Source organism: Marmota marmota, unplaced genomic scaffold, assembly GCF_001458135.2.
Source record: "Marmota marmota marmota unplaced genomic scaffold, marMar, whole genome shotgun sequence".
Taxonomy (NCBI): domain Eukaryota; kingdom Metazoa; phylum Chordata; class Mammalia; order Rodentia; family Sciuridae; genus Marmota; species Marmota marmota.
In genome coordinates, this window is record NW_026000196.1 from 17,509,095 (window position 1) to 17,529,752 (window position 20,658).

The following is a 20,658-nucleotide window of genomic DNA, read 5'->3' on the forward strand; positions in this document are numbered from 1 at the left end:
TTGTTCTGATGTCTGGCATCAGGAGACCAGCAGCCTGAAAATCTACAGCTGGATCCCTTTTCCTCAGTTTCCCTTCAATTCCCCATAGGCCTTTCTGTAGGACTGGCAAACCTTTGTTTCCTGTATGCAGGAAGACCTGTAATTCTCTCTCTCAGAGGCCAAGCAATGTAAATGCCAAATCCATGCAACACCACACACACTAGATTTTGTTTCTGTTTTATTGTAAGTCGTTACCATTACAATATTGATGGCACTGTGGATTACAATTTTAAAAAGTCATCTTGCATAGCCCTGAGCCCTTGTGTCCTGTAGAAAAAGAGGATACCTTTTAAGTTAACTTCAAATGCCCTAAAGGATGTTATAAACCTGTATCTCACTCTTATAATGTAGTTTAGTGCTTCCAGCTGTATCAAGAGTTGATATATCAGTTTTAATGTTAACAATCAAATGAGGAAAAAAAAACTGGAGGACAGAGAGCAGCAAACAATTTTTTTACCTTAAAAAGAGATTTGGTATTGAGATAAGACCAGAATAAATCAAGGGGAAAAATACTCTGATAACTGGAAACATAAAAAGTAATCTTAGTGTGACCTTCTTCCCCCAAAATAACAATAATAATATAATATTAATAATAAACCAATAGCCATGCCACAAAGTAGAGGCATCTTAGATATATAATATCACATTATACAGATAAAGCATATGTTACTGTACTCATAAAAGCAAATATTATGCAGAGAAAAATTGAGGCTTGTTTTTCTGTTCTTTCTACAATTCTTTAACCAAAGATTTTGTTGGGGAAAGAATTCTGAAAGGTTTTTGTGTCTGTTTGCCTGTTTTTATTTGGCCTGAAGGTTTTAAAAACATATTTTCATTAAGAACCAAAAGTCTCAGACCTTTTTAGTGAGCACAGTACCCTTTCTCCTCAAATGGCCTTATGGCCTGCATTGGTTGGGGCTGACTTTCATGTGGCTTTACAGTATGAGTCCCTGTGCAATATAGGATGAAGATACAAAAATCTGACCCAATACAAGAGGCTGGGATGTGTGTGAAGAGAAGAGGCATACTGTGCTCAAACTCTTCTTTGGAAAGCTCAGTCTCTCCTGTCAGCAGGACCCTGAGGAGCCTCTGTGGTCACCCCTGACACGCTGCTCAGGACTTGTCCCTTGCGAAGACAAGGCTACAGACTGGAAATATTCAAGTAGTCCCTACTATTCTCCCCTGGAGATGACAGGAGAGCCAGCCACTGACTTACTAGCCCCTATCCATCCTCCCAGAGAGCTGACACTGACTCCAGAGCCTGTCCTTGGACATTTCTCAGGGTTATTTTCTGGCCTTCTGTGTTGTATAGTTTTACTGTTATGTGGCCTGATTGGGTTGGATAGCAGAGAAGCAATGTACGGCTTCCTCTTTCTGTTTCCAAGAGTTTTTTGGGGGTCTTGCAGCTCCCACACATGCCACTTTAGAGGTTCAGGCTCCCTGGGTGGTATGGCTCAGTGAGCAACCTGACCTGGGCCCCATTCCCTGGTGAGGCCCCAGATGGACCCTAACGGCCCACAGTGCAGCCCTGCTGGCCAGAAGGGGCCAGGGCAGCACAGGTTAAGTTTCTCTCTTAGACAGGAAAACCGTGAGAAACCAGCAAAAGATAAGAAGGAAACATGCCAAAACTCACTTTCTTGATCCTCTCAGAGGACCTGAGAGAGGTGAATTCCAGGGCAATCTGAGAATTATCCTTATGGAGCTAACAAATAGTTACCAAATCAAGTGGAAGCAGCCCTCTGGGGCTTTGCATTTCCAGGTATCTCAGATGCACTTAAGAGGAATTGTTTAAGAATGTGCTTTTTTGTTCAGTCCCACTCATACCAAGTTTAGTCAGGTTTCTCTCTCCCAAACAGAGCTGGAATCATAGCTCAAAGAGGTTCAATTAGCAATAATACACTGGTGACAGTAAACACTTCCACCTCTATTATTTCATTTGATCTTTACTCCACCCTGTGAAGTCACATTGTAGAGATAAAGCACCTGAGCTTGCAGGTGGCAGGAGGGAACCATGAGCCCTAGACGCCTATCTCCTGGTTTGGTCTTTCTGTCACTGTCCCATTACCATTTCTAGCTCAAGGGAAGGGGCCAAGAGCCCCAGAAGCCTATCTCCTTATTTGATCCTTCTGCAACTGTCCCATTGCCACTTCAACTCATCTTTGGGAACTGAGTTGCTCTCTGTGGCCAAACACACCTGAGAAAAATGGGTTTCCTTAGCACTTGTGAAACCATCATGAGGATGGGCAAGGTGGGAAGGTAAAAGGACCAAAACAAAGTGAACTCCTGAAAAAGTTAAAAGTCTCAAGTGTATGAATGAATGCAATTAGAACTGAAACGGTGCTTTGGAGAAATCTTTGAAATTATTGACCAGTGTGAGTTCTAACTGCGATAAAATCCACGGGCATTTGAATATTTAACAATTTAACACAAGTTAACAACATTTTGTTAAACACATCTTAGGATGGAGGGAAGGTGAGAAAGAGGGAAGGGCAGTATCTGGGATCTCTGTGGGTCTTCTTGGCCACAGCCATGGAAAGGGGAGCATTTCCAGCTCCCAGGAGTCCTTGTAGCATGCTGTGCTGTGGGAATGACATGGGCTTCAAGTTAACGACCATGCTGACCATTGGGAATGAGGTGCCTGTCAGCCCCAAGGCCATTCTTCAAACTGTCTCTGTCTTTGTCTTTGGCAGCTTCTTTCTCTTTCTCCTCCTCCTCTTCCTCCTCATCTTCTTCTTCATATTCATCTTCATCATCACTTCTCACATCCTGGATATTCTAGACAAAGGGAAGAATTGGCTGTGAGTGACAGCCTTTCAGGAATAGTCTTGATTGCATATGCAAATGAACAGGCCCAGTTTAGAGGTCTGACTCCCTTTGAGGAAGATCCAATATCCATGCAACCAACGTTCATGGGTCATAAAACAACCCAAATCATGGGTCATAAAACAAACCTTAACAGACTTAAATAATTGATATTATATGAAGTATATTTCCAGGCCATAATGAAATTAAAGCTAGATGTCAACACTATTAAAAAAAACACACAGGAAAATCTCATAACATTTGGAAATGAAATTAATAAAAATAAATAATAAATGGGCCAAAGAATGAGCCTTAAATAATATCAGAAAGCATTTTTGAACTAAATGAAAATTAAAATTCAAACAATTTGTCAAGTGTGGCTAAAATAGTGCTCGAAAGCAAAATTTGTAGCATTAATTGTTTATACTGGCAAAGAAGAAATGTCTCAAACAATTTGAGCTTAAACTTTAAGAAACGAGAGAGAGTGAGCAAAATAAACTCAAAGTATTCAAAAGGAAAGAAATGATAAAAACAAAAGAAAGAAACTAAATTGAAAATAAGCAAAATAAGGAAAAACAATAAAACCAGAAGCTGGTTCGTTGAAAAGACCAAAGCATTGATAATTAAATAGCAAATCTGAAAAATAAAAAAAGAGGCAAAGAAAAAATTACCAGAGAAAAAGGGGATATGACTACAGGTACTGCAGACTGTAATTATAACAGAAAGCTATCAACATCTCTATGCGTATTCATTCAACAGCTCAGATGAAATGGATCAAAAACTACAAATGATTAAGACCCAAGATGGAACAGATAACCTGAATATTCATAAAAGTATAAAAAATTGAATTTGTAGTCAAAAACTTTCTGGAAAAGAACAGCACCCAGGTAAATGGTTTCATTGGCAAATTCTATGAAACATGTAAAGAAGAAATAACAATAAATTTTTACGTAAATGAGAATTTTAGCTTTATGGTAGTTGTATTATTTAGATTTGTTAATTTATGCTATAATTAAAATGGGATTCCACAATCATAAAAAAAAAATTTTACAGTATCTTCTAGATAATAGAAAAGGAGGGAGTGTGTCTCAACTGATCCTATAAGGCCATAATTACCCTGACACCCAAATCAGACAATGACAGTTTAAGACAACTACAGACAAATAGCAATTCATATAGCAAAAAGTCCTCAACACCAAAATGGGCAATGCATATAATACTTCATGATGAAGTGGGATTTGTCCCAATAACACAAGGCTGGCTCCAAAATGCAGAAATCACCAATCAGTGTAATCCATCATATTAATAATCTAAAGAAGGTATGTTACATTAATTGATGCAAAAAATGATGTGACCAAATTTTACATACATTTGTGATTTTTTAAATAACCTCTTGGTAAAGAAAGAATGGAAAATAACTTCCTCAATTTTATTTAAGGGTAGCTTCAAAAACTTAGAGCCAATATCATGCTTGTGAATTAGTAAATGCTTTCCCCCTAAGATTAAGAACAACGCAAAAAATGTCCATTTTTACCATTCCTATTCAACAGTGTGTTGGAAGTTTTTGTCATGATAAGAAAATTCATACAGTTTGGAAAGAAAGAAAGAAGTATGTTTATTTGCAGGTATAATCATTATCTGCTGTGATCAATGCGGCCAAACTAGCAGGTTCTGGTGAGGGGCCATGGGATATTGGAAGAAATAAAGAGTCACACACGCAGATCTTGAAGATAAAGCTGGGGTAGGGTGGAGCACTGCTCTCTGATGGAGAAGAGGTCTGAAGAATTACACCAGCAATCTTTATTAAAGATTATGTCTCATTAATCAGATTAAAGACTATGTAAGCATTATTCTTTGTATTCATGAAAGTTACAGAATTAGCAACAGTATGCAGTTATTTCCTCAGTTACATTCTACAGTTGCAATGTGCAATGTCTGGAGCATTGTGCAGCTCTCAAGAAAGTCCATTGTTTAAGGTTTCTAATTTGCTGGCAGATTCAGGAGCAGCAGAATTGGTGAAACATTGTAGCTGTCTTAGAAAGGAAGTGTGTGCCTGAGAATAAGGTCAAAGCTGATAAGATTCTCCCAACAGAGTCTCCCCATGGAGAGCACTGCCATTGCAACTGAGCATCCTACAGTTTGCATAGAAACTTTACCAGTCACCAAGCGTGCCACAGCCATGAAGTCATCAGGGACCCCAATCTCAGACACTGGTCTCCCAATCACTGTCACCGCTCTCCACAATTATCTATCTAGAAAATCCTAAGAAATCTACCATAAAATTAGTGAGTTTAGCAAATTTGTAGAATAAAGATCAACACACAGAATCACACATATACACACACACACACATACACACACACCACAACCTTTATTACTAAACACTAATATGGTAGGCTAAAATAATGTCCTCAAAGACTGAATCACTAGAACCTGTGAATATTATCTGATTTGGCAAAGGTTTTGGAGATGTGACAATTATCCTGGATTATCCAGGTGAGCCCCAAATGCCATCGAAAAGATCTTTATAAAATATAGACAGAGGGAATTCCATACATAGAGGAGAGGCAATGTAAAGATAGAGGAAGAGACTGGAATAATGTCATTATAAACCAAAGAAGGTCAGAAAGCCCCAGAAGCTACACAAGGAAAACAGCAGTTTTATACTAGACTGAAGTGAGCACAGCCCTGACAACACCTTGATTCCAGTGCAAGACTGATTATGGATGTCCCACTCCAGAACTCTAAGAGGACACATTCCTGCTGTTGCAAGCACCAGGTCTCTAGTAATTTGTCACAATGGCCATAAATATAATACAATTAGCATGTCCAAATAAAAATTGACATTTAAAAATTCATAACATTTACAATAGTTTCAAAAATGAAATATACATACACCTAACAGCATTATATGGTCTGAATGTAACATCTACAAAACTCTGATGAAAGAAATCAAAGATCTAAATGATTGTATAAACACATATTCATAGACTGAAAGGCATAATAGCAAAATTACTGATTATTCTCAAATTGATCTATAGGTTCCACAAATTACCAATAAAAGTCCCAGCAGGATTTCTTTTACATACAAACTAGCTAACGCTATAATTAATATGGAGATACCAAGAAAAAAAAAAACCTAAAATAGCTAAAGCAATTCTGAAAAGGTGGAATAAAATGGGAGGAGTTATACTATCCAATTTTAAGACATACTATAGTTAACAGTAATCAAGACAGGATAGTATTAACAATGGTACAAACACATAGATCAGTAGAGTGAACCGAATATAGACTCTGGAAATAGATGCACACAGATACAGCTGACTTGACAAAGGTTCAAAGCAATTCAATGGAGAAAGAAAGTCTTCCCAACATAACATTTACAATAGTTTCAAAAAATGAAATAGATATACACCTATTTCATCAATTGTTGAAACAATTGGACAACTACAGACAAAAAAGTAAACTTTGATCTAAATGGCATACCTTGTAGAGAAGTAAGCTCAAAATAGACCATAGATCTAAATATAGAATGTAAAACTATCAAACTTTTAGAACACTCAACTTTGGGTTGAGCAATGAGTTCTTAGACATGGCACAAAAGTATAATCCATAAAATAAAAAATTGATAAACTGGATTTCATTAAAAACTTTTGCTCTATCCAGAGAAGGAAAAGATAAGCTACAAATTGGGGAAAAATATTTGTGAATCACATGTCCAACTTGCATGTGCAATAAAGAACTCTCCAAGTTTAACAATAAGAAAACAATATCTTTTTTAATGAGCAAAGGGCATAAAGATAGGTACTTCATAAAACAGAATGCAGGATGACAAGTAAGCATATGAAAAAATGTTCAACCTAATCAGCTATTAAGAAAACACAAATTAAAACCATGATGAGTACAAGCCCATTAGAATAGCTAAAATTAAAAATACTGACAATACCAAGGGCTATCAAGGATGCAGAACAACTAGAACTCTCATGTCTTGCTGGAGGAAATTAAAAATGGTGCACATTCCCTAGAGAACAGTTTGGCAGTGACTCATAAAAGTCAACAAATGTTTACTGTAGTACACATACTTAGGTGTAGATGTTAGCAGACCTACACCTGAGTATATACCCTGGAGAAATAAATATTCATATAAACCAAACATTTATAACAGTTCTATTCATAATTGCAAAAAATGGAAGCAACTCAAATGTCCTTTAAATGGATAAACTATGGTATATCCATATAATGAAACAGTACTTAACCATAAAGAGGAACAAACTATTGACACATAAAAAGTTGAATGGATCTCAAAAGTATAAGTAAAAAAAAAAATTAGTCTCCAAAAGTCACCTACTATATGACATACTAACATCATTTACATGACATCTTTGAGAAGATAAAACTATAGGGATGGAAAATAGATAATCAGCAGTGAGGAATCAAGTTATAAGAAAGAGTTATTTTGAGTGATGGAACTGTTCTATATCCTGATAATGGCAATGGTTACACAAATATATACATACGTTAAAAATCACAGAATAAAATATATTTTACTGTTGATACTTTTTAAAACAACACTTTAAAAGATTTCTTTTAAAATCACAAACACAGCCAGGCGTGGTGGCACATGCCTGTAATCCCAGTGGCTCTGGAGGCTGAGCCTGGAGGATCTCAAGTTCAAAGCCAGCCTCAGCAAAAGTGAGGTACTAAACAACTCAGTGAGACCCTGCCTTTAAATAAAATAAAAAATAGGTCTAGGGATGTGGCTCAGTGGTTGAGTGCCCCTGAGTTCAATCCCTGGTACCAAAAAAAAAAAAAAAGAAAAAAACACACAATGGTTTCCCCAATAACCATTTGCTAAGTAAGGCATTACTTGGATAGGCATTTTTGCTGTCAGGTATTTTTATTAACGGTAATTATGATGTTTTCTTTATGCAGGGGTTCATTAACTACAGTTTTTAATTAAGAGTTTTATGTTTCTTCCTCTTCTTGCATTGCTTCTCAAAGTATTTTTGCTAGGAAATCTCCTAGAAGGAAAACATTACCCTGAGAAAGGGGTCAGGGATTGGTATAGATTGGCCCTGGTTGTGAAAAATAAAGATGGTATGAATTATTAAAACAAGTAAGAGAATTCTGCAAGTCTAGTGATGGACATGACCCCAGGGTCACCCACTAAGCCAGTTCACAAGCATTTCTATTAAACCCAGTTTAGAATGGGGATGGGAGGAGGAAGGTAGAGGCAGTTTCCTCTCACATCATTTTTCAAGATGACATTCCATAATCATACAACTTAGTTTTCCTTTTGTGACAAGCAGATTAAAACTGACCCCCTCCCAAGAGTCTCAGGATAAATGTAACCAAATACCTCCTCTGGGTGCAATCTGCACTAAAACGTGGCTTTTGAAAGAAACCAATATGCACATATTCTACTGGTTTAGTCACAGAAATTTAAACTTCATGGGACTTTTCTCTGTAGGTTCTGTGCTTTTCCACAACACAGGAAGCACCTCAAAATAAACAAACTTCACTGAAAACGTTGAGGAGTAAACTCAAAATCTCCTTATGATGCAACAGAGAAAGATATATTTTCTCTGACATACTGGTAGCTTGGATCTTAGATCCTCATCTAGATGGAATCTTCCAGGACAGGGCCATACTCAGGGAACATCAATGCCCATCAAGCTTCCTATTCCTTTATCAAAATATTTTTGTAGGGAACAAGGAGAAACTTAAAAAGGAACAAAGAACCTAATTTCTTTCCAGAAAGACAAACTGGCATCTATCTACTCATTTCTTTAAGACTTGAGGAGCTGCTTTAGCGATGAAAGAAACCAGTCCTTAAGAGTGCCACCCTGTCTCCTCCCAGCCACATCTTCTACACCTTCATCTCTAAGAAGAGGCCCTAGATTGTCTGGTGCATTTTGAGACTTTATGGCATCTTCATGGTTGCCAAGGTTGTTGGGAGCACTACCGACTTTTAGTGAGGAGAAGCTAGAGAAGCCAACATCCTTCAAATATACATCACATTCACATGTCCCACCAGACATACGAGCAGGTGAAAACCCTGCTCAGGACTAGAATCAAACACCATTTTACATCCAACTACAGTAACTGTTGCATGGCTTTAATATATTGTCTTCTCTGGGTTTCACATCTGCAGATTCAACCCACTGAGGACCAAAAATCAAGGAAAAGAAACTGCCTCTGTACTGAATTTGTATAAATTTTTAATTTCATAATTCCCTAAACAATACATTATAGCAACTGTTTACATAGTGCTTACATTGAACTAGGTATTTTAAGTCATTTAGAAATGATTTAAAGTATACAGGAGGATATGCATAGGTTCTATGCAAATACTACATCATTTTATATAACATCTGCAGATTTTGGTATCCTGGAGTAGGGGGTTGTCCTAGGACCAATCTCCTATGGATTTGGAAAAACAAATGTGTTCTGAATTTTCCAGGCATGCAACTATGTATATAAATCAAAGAAAGAATATAATTTGTTTTGTTCTGAACTCCTCAATTCCAGAAAACCATGTCACTGATGGCAACACTACCAATGACATTCGAGTCACCTGTATCAACCCATACTCATAGCTTGCCCATTGGTATAATTCTATAGATACAATCACTGTCGGCTTTATTATGCTCTCTACTATAATCATGCACACATTTTATGTACAAAATGTATATTTTACCAGAAAACCCTTCCATTTTATCTCTTTTTTAATGACAATTGGGCATTATATTATTTTTTTGAAATTACATTTCTAGGTAAATTATATTACCTAGGAATTTAATATCAGGCTAGTGAAGGGTTATGGGTATGGCAGGGTTGAAAGCCACTGCCTTCCATGATGAACCAAACTCAGAAAGGAGCCCTATGGATTTCCTGGCAGTAAGAGTTTGTTGGGTGGACATGTAGTTGGCTGCATGTTATGCAAGGTTGAATAATATAGATTAGACAGTGTGTGTAATCCAAATATAAATCAAAACTTATTTTAAATTCAATTTTATCTTAAATATGTCATTTTTTATTTCTTACATGACAATAGTGGAATGCATTACAATCATAATTATCCATTTTTAATATAAAAATAACAGCAAAGATACTTAGAGGGCTTACTATGGGCCAGTCACTGAACTAAGAAGTCACTATAAGCAATAACGTTTTCTCATCACAACCACAGGACACAGGAAGCATTCTCTACTTTAAAAGAGAGAAAACTGAGGCTGGGAGGGGTTCAGTAACTTTTACAAGGCATACAGAGTGAAAACAGTCCTTTGTAGACCCCTGCTGGAGAAGGCTGTGCAAAATACTTGAAAAGACAGGGCCCCCAGGAGACACACACACCCCAGTTCTCACTGAGGTCAGTTCTCCATATAAGAAATTGCCCTCTCTTTTCCTCCTGACCTGAGCACCAGCTGGCTCACCACCTCTTCTCTCCCCTATTCTGACCTTGCCCTTGATGCCATCAGGACTGGCCTGAAATAATGAAGCTCATCCCTAATGATTTTTACTAAGTGAAACAGACACTGACATATTCTATTGTAGTTCATTTAAAATTGAAGGTCAAAATCTAAGTGGTGAACTTGGCAACCTATTAATGATTTATAACCCACCATTTGAAAAACACGGGGTAAAGTATTCTAGACATATCAGCTGAAATAAGAAAAGCTTAATAAAAGGTGGAGACCATATGTTCTATAAAAAATATTTGTGGGCTGGGGTTGTGGCTCAGCAGTAGAGCACTTGCCTAGCACGTGTGAGGCCGTGGGTTCAATCCTCAGCACCACATAAAAATAAATAAATGAAATAAAGGTATTGTTTCCATCTACAATTAAAAAATAAATATTAAAAAAATTGTGTATCCTGCAAGAAAAGAAACAAACCAATTTATAAAACCTTTCCAGCAATTAAAACACTTAATATAAAGCAAAACCAAATCAAATGTGCTCTAGGGGAACGAGGAATGTACATACTTGCTAAAGATCAAGCCACAGAGGTTTCTGGGACTCTACCGGTCTGCTTTGATTGAGTGCCAACACTTTCCTTACATGACCAGCATGAGTCCCATTCTTGGAATCAACCAGCCTCTTTTATTTTATTACCCTTCCACTTGTTGTACACCAACACTCCCTACTGGGTGTTGTTACAGGGCTGCTAGAATTTACCAGGTTACCAGGTTTTGTTTCTGGGGTATTAGAACTCTTCTGATACAAATTATTGACTCTGAACCCTCCCACAAATCATTAATGGCCCCAAACTTTACATGCATAAAGAAAGATCCAAACCTTCTTTGAATAGTGGAGGGGTGGTCCTAGGTTTCAGCAGCCAAAGGACTGTGGTAACTGCACAGTTCTCATTTGCCAAGGCACAGGGCAGCACATCTGCTAATTTTCTGCCAGACCCAGCTTCCCCCTGGTGAAGGCTTAGCAGTCACCATTTAAGAGAGTATATCACCATTCTGATCACTTTAGATAATTTGCTTTCTAGAACTAGCTAACATAACTACTATTCATTCAACTGAGTTTTCTCCAAAAAAGCTCTGGGTCCTCTTGGATAAATTACTAACAGTACTATTTATTTCATAATTGAAGGTGGAAGAATGTAATTTTTGCAAGGTCTTTCAAGAGTTTTAAGAGTTTTTGCCCCGTGGTTTTATAAAGACCAGAAGCTATCTGAGGCATTCATGATTTCTCTTTAGCATTACTTAATGAAAACCTGAAGTAATCATGTAACTGCTTACGGTATCTGTTTGTTTCATTATATATAGATGAATAATTTGTTTTTAAAGTCCTGTTTGAATCATGAGTTTCCCTTCTGTGTTTCAAAAGACTTGCAGCTAATCTAAGAAACTGGTGACATTAATGTGCATGTATGTATCTAAACACCCACACATTTGTGATTTAAATGGGAGAAATCTTGCTAATCTATATGCCACAGAAGAGCAAAATTTTATCTAAATTGATACTGCATAAACTTTTTTATAAGGCATAGGAAGCGCATGATTTTTTTTTTTGTTTGCCCATACAATTGGTAATGGATGGTAACTTAATAAATTTGTGTGATATAAAAGTAGTGTATCATGTTCCACCACTTGATGTTATCCCTTCCCTTTTCTGCAAAGGTACTATTGGCTGGAAGAAAAACATTTTGGGTAGCTTTATATGACAATAGTCTTTCCCTATATAGTTTTTCTATAAAAACTGGTTTTGTAATCATGAGTGGTAAAGGGCAGGTCAAATCAAGGTGGATGAATCTTAAATTGAATACACCTGCCTGCCATCGCTGTTCCTTCAACTGAGTGCTGCACATCATGGGCTCTGTCTGTGAGAGAAAAATCCCGGTGCTTGGTGTCCTTGCATGACATGGAGTTTTGCATGTAGATCGATTTAAAATGTACCTCTTGTTTACATAATTTGCATAATTTTAAAAGATTTTAGGCACCCTTAACAGCCAAAATAATCTTGACAAAGAAGAACAAAGTTGAAAGACATAGACTTCCTGATTTCCAAACTTACTGTAAAGTTACAGTTACAAAGCAGTGTGGTATTGCTATAANTCAACATTCTCCTCTTGCAAATTTTAACAGAAGTAGTAGATTCTCATGTCACAGTGGCGTTCTCTGCTAAGAAAAACTTCATACTGTTTGAATAAGAAAATAAAATATTTGAAACTTGAAAAAAAAAAAAAGAGTTTTTGCCCCAATGGTTCCTCTTTGGTCACATAAAAGGACAGTGAAAAGCATGAACAGCAAGTCAGTGACTTGGTGGAGACCTTGTTACTGGTCCTAACAGGTCTTGGAGCCCTCATATCACTAAACAGGAATGCTCTTGGAAAATGCTGTTCATGTGGTATACCTCATGGGCAGAGGAGAACTGCCTTCAGAGGAAAAGCTGGAAATTAGTCACCATGAAGGATACCCTCTGTCAATGACAGAACATCCCACAACTAGCAGAAACAGAACATCCTGAATTTGGAACCAAAATGATTTAACCTTATTAAACTCTTGTAAAAGACAAAATTGTCTTATGTAAGGCACATTTCTGGGGAGGGGCATGGAGATGAACCGTCTCACATCCAAAGGCTCACTCAGCCCTAAACATGTAAATATCTAGTTTTCCCAGAATCACTGTTGAAAAAATTTGTTCTCTCCCCACTGAATGATCTTGGCACCCTTATCAAAAACCATTTGATAGTCTTGTGAGGGTATACTTCTGGGCTCTCTGGTCAGTCTGTCTGTCTTTATAGCAATACCACACTGCTTTGTAACTGTAACTTTACAGTAAGTTTGGAAATCAGGAAGTCTATGTCTTTCAACTTTGTTCTTCTTTGTCAAGATTATTTTGGCTGTTAAGGGTGCCTAAAATCTTTTAAATCCTGTGGTATTTAAGTCTATATTGCTTAAAATATGACCTTAAAAGTTGCCTATTCATAGTTCCCTGATTTGTGGAAGATAAAATAAAGCCAATTTTTGTGACAGGTCCAATGTATACAGAATGCCTCCTCTTAAATTTCAGAGCCAGACACAAAATCTTTCTTTTATACTGTCCCAACTCACCAATGTAAAATAGAATGTGTTTTATCTTGATGTATTAAATAATAAATAATATTTATTATTAAATCAAAATAAAATAATTTAATTTTAGTTATAATTTAATTATCTTATTATGGCATTATAATTTATTATTTAATTTATTTCTATTCCTTAGGAAATTCTTTCATTTTGCTAAGACTTTTTTTTTTATTGGTTGTTCAAAACATTACAAAGCTCTTGACATATCATATTTCATACATTTGATTCAAGTGGGTTATGAACTCCCATTTTTACCCCGTATACAGATTGCAGAATCACATCGGTTACACATCCACGTTTTTACATATTGCCATACTAGTGACTGTTGTAAAATGAGCTTACGCATGCATTGGCGCATGCCTGTAATCCCAGCTACTTGGAAAGATTACAAATTTGAAGCCAACCTGGGCAACTTAGAGAGACCCTGCCTGTCTCAAAATAAAAATTAAAAGGGGTAGGGGATATAGCTCAGTGATATGTCACTTTCCTAGCATGTGTGAGGCTCTGGGTTCAATCCTCAGCACTAGGGGGTGAAGGGGGAGAAAAAGCATTTCTAAGAGAAAAAGCAAGTTTTAGAGCTAGACAGACTCTAGAGGGTATCTGGTGTGACATCTCCATCTTAGTCCTGTGAAATTGAAATGCTGTACCCGTTTAAGAGATCTTCATTTCTCTCTCTCCTCAGCCCCTGACAATCACCATTCTGCTTTCTGTCTCTACAATTTTAACTACTCTAGATACCTCGTATAAGTGGAATCATACAGTATGTCTTCTTAAGCTTATTTCACTTAGCACATTATCCTCAAGTTTTATCCAGGGTGTATCATGTGTCAGAATTTGTTTTTCAAGGGTAAAAATAATATTTCTTTGTATTATATATCACATTTTACTCAATCATTCATTCATCAATGGACACTTAGGTTGCTTCCATGTTTTAGCTATTGTGAATTAATGTTGTGTACAGATATCTACTTTTAACTATTTTAGATATATACCCAAAAATGGAATAGCCAATTATGTGGTAAGTCTATATTTAATTTTTTGAGGAATCACCAGAAGTTTTCCACAGTGGTTTACTATTTTAAAGTTCCACCAGCGCTTATTATCTTCTGGTTTTGATAGTCACCATCCTAATAATGTGAGGTGGTATCTCATCGTGGTTTTCATTTGCATTTCCCTGATGAATAATTATACTGAGCATCTCCTCATGTGCTTTTGCTCATTTATATATCTTCTTTGAAGAAAGGTCTCTTAAGTCTTTTGCCTATTTTGAATCACGTTTTTATTTTACTTTTGTATTGTTTTGAGTTTTAGTTCTCTTTATACTCCGGATAGTAATCCTTTATCAAATAAATTATTTGCAAATACTTCCCCATTTTATGGATTACCTTTTTTTCTGTTGATAGTCTTTTGATGTCCTAAGTTAAAAAATAATTTTATAGAGTTCAATTTGCCTAACATAGTTTGGCAGCATCTAGTGAATTAGACCTGGCAATTCCACTTAAAGAGAAATTTCCACCCATGTTCACAAGGAGACATTTATCAACATGAGTAATTATAAAGAGGAAAAAAATCAAGCTGCATGATTATATATACTAGGTCATACCATTTGTGTAAAGTTTTAAAATACAGGAAACAATAATATGTATAGCTACGCTCAAACATGATAAATGTGTAAAAGCATGAGTGGAAGAACACAAGTTTTAAGGAGTGGTCACCTCTAGAGAGAAAAAGAGGGAGAATGGGGAATAGGAAGAGTTAGAATGTACTGTAATAGACCACTTGTCTTCACTAGCTTCTTATAGGCAATTTCATTTAGTATATAGTAGGCATGCAGTAGGTACTTGTTCAGTCAGTGAGTGAGTGGTGAGTGGGTTTGAGTGAATGAATGAACCTATACCACAGCATTAATTAAATATCATCTAAATGTAGATGACTTCCAAATTTAAATCCCCAGTATGAACCTGTCCTCCTGGCTTCAAACTCAAAAAATCAAGAGTTAGCCAATCTCTCAGTTCTCTAACAGTCTTATCAGACGCTGGTCTCCTCCACTTATACTACAGTTCTCTCTGATCTTTCATCTTTCAGCAAATGAAACCACCATTCACTTAGTTGGTTGCTCACAGAAAAAACCTAAAAATCTTTCTCTTACAGGAGATTTCATTTTCCAGCCTATTGCACTCAGCTGAATTCTTTGATACAGGCCCCTGCACTTCTCAGTTCTCCAAAAGTTGTCTTAGCTATTTCTAAGCTATGTCAAATCTTGTGGGCCAGACTCCAAATTCTGAGCTGGTGTGGCCTGCAATCCCAGAGTAAGCAGGCACAGCAGTCCACTGAGCTGTGCAGCACAGGCTGGCCCTCTGAGACACAGCTGCACATGTCTTAGTCTCCAAATACCTCCTATAGACCAGCAGTCCCCTGAAGCAGGGTTTGTGGCAGCCACTTCAGACAATTCCTGTTGGACAGTGCCACTTCTCTGTCTTAGAGGAGCAAGACTGCTATTGTTGATAAGATTTCTGAAAATTCAAAAAGTATCACTCCTGCCCCTCTCTAGGGATAGACAAAATATTATTTGTTCTTAGACAATTTCAGTCCACCAGCTCAGCTTCTAAAGGAAATGCACCAACTTATCATGAACTGAACCACAGTGGAGTGGTCATTTGAGAGGCTATTCTACACCACAGATTTCCAAATGATGTGCCATGGAAAGGTTAAAAGGTGTGCTGAGATATTGATCCCTTCAGTCCTTGAGGTGCCTCTGTCTTAGCTCTTGAAGCGACCAGAGCCCCAGGTGCCTAGAGCCACACTGATCACCCCTCCTGCTTTGGGTCCCACCTAGGTTCACCCTTATGTACGGTACAAACATCAATCTCAGAAATGATGAAGGTTGGGAAATACCGTCTTAGAGTCTAACTTCAAAGCTGAATGGAAATTTTTCAACAAGTAGAAACCTTGTCTCATTTTTTTCTGTTAAGAAGTCCTTATAAGTGTGAAGGCTTGAACTAGATGCAAGAGGCTGGGTAACTCAAAGGTGGATCCAGTGGTTCCTACAGAGAGAAATGGGTGTGTGCTGAGGTATGGGTAAGAGTGGTTGCTACCAGCATGTGATCAGCTTTGCTGGGTTAGACCCAGTGAGATGTGACCAGAAGCTTGGATCTTTGACTTTCAGCCTCAAAAACTGCGAGCTAAATAAACCTCTTTGCTCTATTAAGGACCCAGTCTGAAGTATTTGTTATTTCCTTCAATTCACTATCACATGACAGAGCATGGAAATCTCTCACCAACCTGCATGTACAAAAAATATAATACAACTAACATCACTCAATTATTATATGACTCTTTACCATGTTAACACACACACACACACACACACAAAGTTTCAACTCAAATCCTGATGTCTATGCTTTGGGACTTATTTTTTACATAATTTAAAAATGTATTTTAGGATTCCAGAAGAAAAACGTTTTTATTAATTATATGTGGTTTGCCTATTAGTTAAGGTAAGTGTCTGGGCTTGGTCTATATTCCTCAAAAACGAATGCAAGCAACAACAACAACAAAACTAACCTAGGCATATATTCACAATAGAATATTACTCAGCAATAAAAGACAATAAAATCATGGCATTTGCAGGTAGATGGATGGAGTTAGAGAAGATAATGCTAAGTGAAGTTAGCCATTCCCAAAAAACCAAATGCCAAATGTTTCTTTGATTTAAGGAAGCTGATACATAGTGGGATAGGGGCGGGATCATGGGAGGAACAGACCAACTCTAGATAGGGCAGAGGGATTGGAGGGGAAGAGAGGAGGCATGGGGTTATTAATGGTAGTGGAAAATGATGGTCATTATTATCCAGAGTACAGGTATGAAGACATGAATTGGTGTGAATATACTAAGTATGCAACCAGAGATATGAAAAATTGAGTTCTGTATATGTAATAAGAATTGTGATGCATTCCGCTGTCATATATATATATATATGTGTGTGTGTGTGTGTGTGTGTGTGTGTGTGTGTATATATATATATATATATATATATATACACATATATATATAAAAACACTAACCTAGACTATGAGAAAAAATATATACTAATGCTCAGAGGATAAAATGCTCACTCCTAGTAAATGAATAATCTCTGCTCACTGTACTTCCACATATCTCTGGGAATAACATCTGAAACTATGTCTTCAATAAAACTGTAGTTGTATATTTGAAATGCTGTAACTAAACTCTCTGATCAAGAATCTGTAGCTTTGCTGTAATGTCAAAAGCCCAGGAGGTTGTGAATGACTCATAATGTCCCACAGCTTTGTGAATGACTCCATGTCTAAATCCATACTTGGCAGTAAAACAAAGAGCAATATAATAAGCATTTTATACCATTTTGAAAGCAAATGTTTAACTTTCACTGTATAAAAAAAAAAGAAGAAGCACATTCACTCAGAGTTTAATTTTCTGACTAGCAAAATACATTCCTTTGTGCTATATTAGTTCTTATTATCCAAGTTGACGAGGTCACAGAACAAAACAATTGAGTTTTTTTTCCTCCTTAAAGGAGATGCATTAAATATAAATTGAGTTCTTGAAACCTGGCTACATACGGACGTTTTCCTTTCAGTAATGTGGAATATAAATTTTCTAGATCAATGCTTCTCAAACTTTAATGTGCACATGAGCCATCTATGATTCTTTATGAACTGTAGATTCTCAGTGAGAAGGTGGCTAATGGGGCCCTAGATGATGTATTTTTAACAGTCTCTGGGCAATACACAGGCTGGTTGTCACAGACCACTCTCTGGTCAGCCAGGCTACTTGCAGGGCCATAAGCCTCTAGATCGCTGCTGTTGGTGAAAAGGAAAAGTTGAAGCAGAATCACACACCTGGGTCTCTTTCAAGTTCTAGAATTCCATCATTTCAAATTGATTTCCTTAGTCTATTTCATGACTACATTTCAGTCCAGAAAGGCAATATAAAATTAGAAGTGTATTTCATCTTACAAAAATAAATGGTTATTTAAAAATAATTAATAAATCATGATTAATTTGAATCATGTTCTTAGTTCTCCAGGAACACATGAAATTTAAAGAATTCTGGTTTTCTACTAAGCAAAGAATCCAAACGCGCTTATTTCAACAGACTAAATTTTCATTTATGAAGTTTTTCTTAGCAGAGAACGCCACTGTGACATGAGAATCTACTACTTCTGTTAAAATTTGCAAGAGGAGAATGTTGAGATGTTGGCTAAGTTTATAAAGGTGGGGCAAAATTCAGATATCGCTGGTTTTTAGGAAGTGAACCCAGTAAATGGAGGGACATCCATGTACACTTTTCCAGTGATGGAGAGGACACACACAGCTTATTTTTTCTACTTAACTGAGTGAATCTCAAATTACATTCACTTTGGGTGGGAAAGAAGACTGTCAAAAATTTCAGTTTGGTTCCTACCTCATAGATTTTTATTGAAGTGGTCTGATTGGGACCAGACTGTGAGTACTTTCCTGCCAAATACCAAAAGGTCATTCTAGAAAGTTGTATCCAACATAGCCAGTAAGTAGTAGGTTGATCTCAAGTAAAAATATGGAATCTGGAAGATCTCAGGATATGAGCAATGTACCTTATTCTATATAAGCCTTAACTATGAATATAATCCTCTCCTGATTAAAAAATACATCAGGCAAAATAATAATGACTTTTTAATGAGCTGGCTTATATAGAATACTCCTAATTTTCTTTAATAGGCCTTTTAAATGAAGGTCCTCAAAAACATTAAAGTCCCTGTAACCAAATGTCATGCTTTCAAACAAAAGTCTCAGATGATAACCTGATCAAGCAAGAGGAAATTTAACAAGAAGGAAATTATCCTCCAACAAGAGGAGAAAATCACCAACACCACACAATCCCCAAACAGAGGAAAGTGTTGTGAAAAGGAGTTAAAGGTTTTAATCAATCAAGCTAAATATGAATTAACAGCATAATATGAATATCAGCAACTGTATACAAAAGTAGGTTGCATCAATGGACATGGAGTTGTCAGAAAAACAGACCTAACAGACTCGCTTGACTTTGCATTTATCAGACCATATCTCAAAAACTGTTTAGTTCCAATACAACAGTTATAGGATCTGATTTGTCTCTGAAGAGTAACAGGATCTGGTTGGTCTTTGAATAGTGACCATGTAGTTCTGTTCTGCTCTGGGGAGCCCTCCAAAACTGGGACATGGTCAACATCACTTGTGAAGTACGTGGTAAGATACCTGTCTTTAAAAAAACTTCAAACACCCAAGTTTGCAAATTATTTATTTGAGGGCTTCTGAAGTTGACGAACATTGGTGGTAGCCTAATTCTAAATTTCCCCCGGAAACTCCAAGAACAACTGTAGAATCACCTTGGACACATGACTTCAGCTTTCCTTGAAAACAGAGAACACTGTTCAAAGAATTTATAAGAAGAAGAAAAATATATACACATTCCAATTCCAGCTTGTGGCTGGAAAAGTGGGGAAGGGAGGCTGGAAGGACCCTATGGACATGGGTAGGGTGAGAGGGCAGGACTTGGGAAGCACAGACAGCATCATCACCTCAGAAAGAGAAAGGGAAGCCGTAAATGCCACATGAGACCCTGGTAGTTCATAGCCCTTGCTACTTAAAAGGGGGCCCAGACTCTATGAGTCAGCAAGTGGTAGCCTTGAAGGAGCAGAGCTCAAGAGGGTGAATCAAGTACATCTAATATATCATTAAAATAAATGTTGCCTGTTATTATTTTTAAATGTCACTATTAGATAATTTTTAAAATGTACGTGGCTTGCGTTATATTTCATTGGACAGCACTAGCCTAGGGGGAAAAATCAGAAAAAAAGAAGGAGCCACCTAGCTATTAGACTTGATTGAACATTGGAGCAGCCTGTCTCAGGAAGTATATTAACTATTGTTATTTAGAAAATATAATACTATGACTTCTGCTTCTGGCCAGGATGGAAAAATATTGATAGACTTCCCGAACACCTTAAACAACTAGGAAACTACGTACTATATATATAACAATGGGTTTTATATACTGTTCAGAAAGCAGTTAGGGAAGGTAGAGGAAACTGTGACCATCCACAGAGCAGGCCCAGCGGCCTGCTGAGGGGCAGAGCCGCCCCCCACCCCCAGCGCCCGCCAGGTAGGCGGAACGGTGACCACCGGCAGAAAAGGCCCAGTGGCCCACGGCTGAACAGAGCTTCCAATCACTCCTG

General features: G+C 37.2%; 1 protein-coding gene across 6 annotated transcripts in view; it reads right to left on the reverse strand.

The window, feature by feature from the left end:
- Nucleotides 1-200: 200 nt before the first annotated feature.
- LOC107148465 (ceramide synthase 3) overlaps nt 201-20,658 on the reverse strand; it is a 162,091-nt gene continuing 141,633 nt past the window's right edge. For all 6 annotated transcript variants that reach the window (XM_015493126.2, XM_048790357.1, XM_048790359.1 and 3 more), the window contains one exon: nt 201-2,814. In XM_015493126.2, the coding sequence (XP_015348612.1) occupies nt 2,644-2,814 (171 nt within the window). In that variant the 3' untranslated portion in view covers nt 201-2,643. The remainder of the gene's footprint in view (nt 2,815-20,658) is intronic.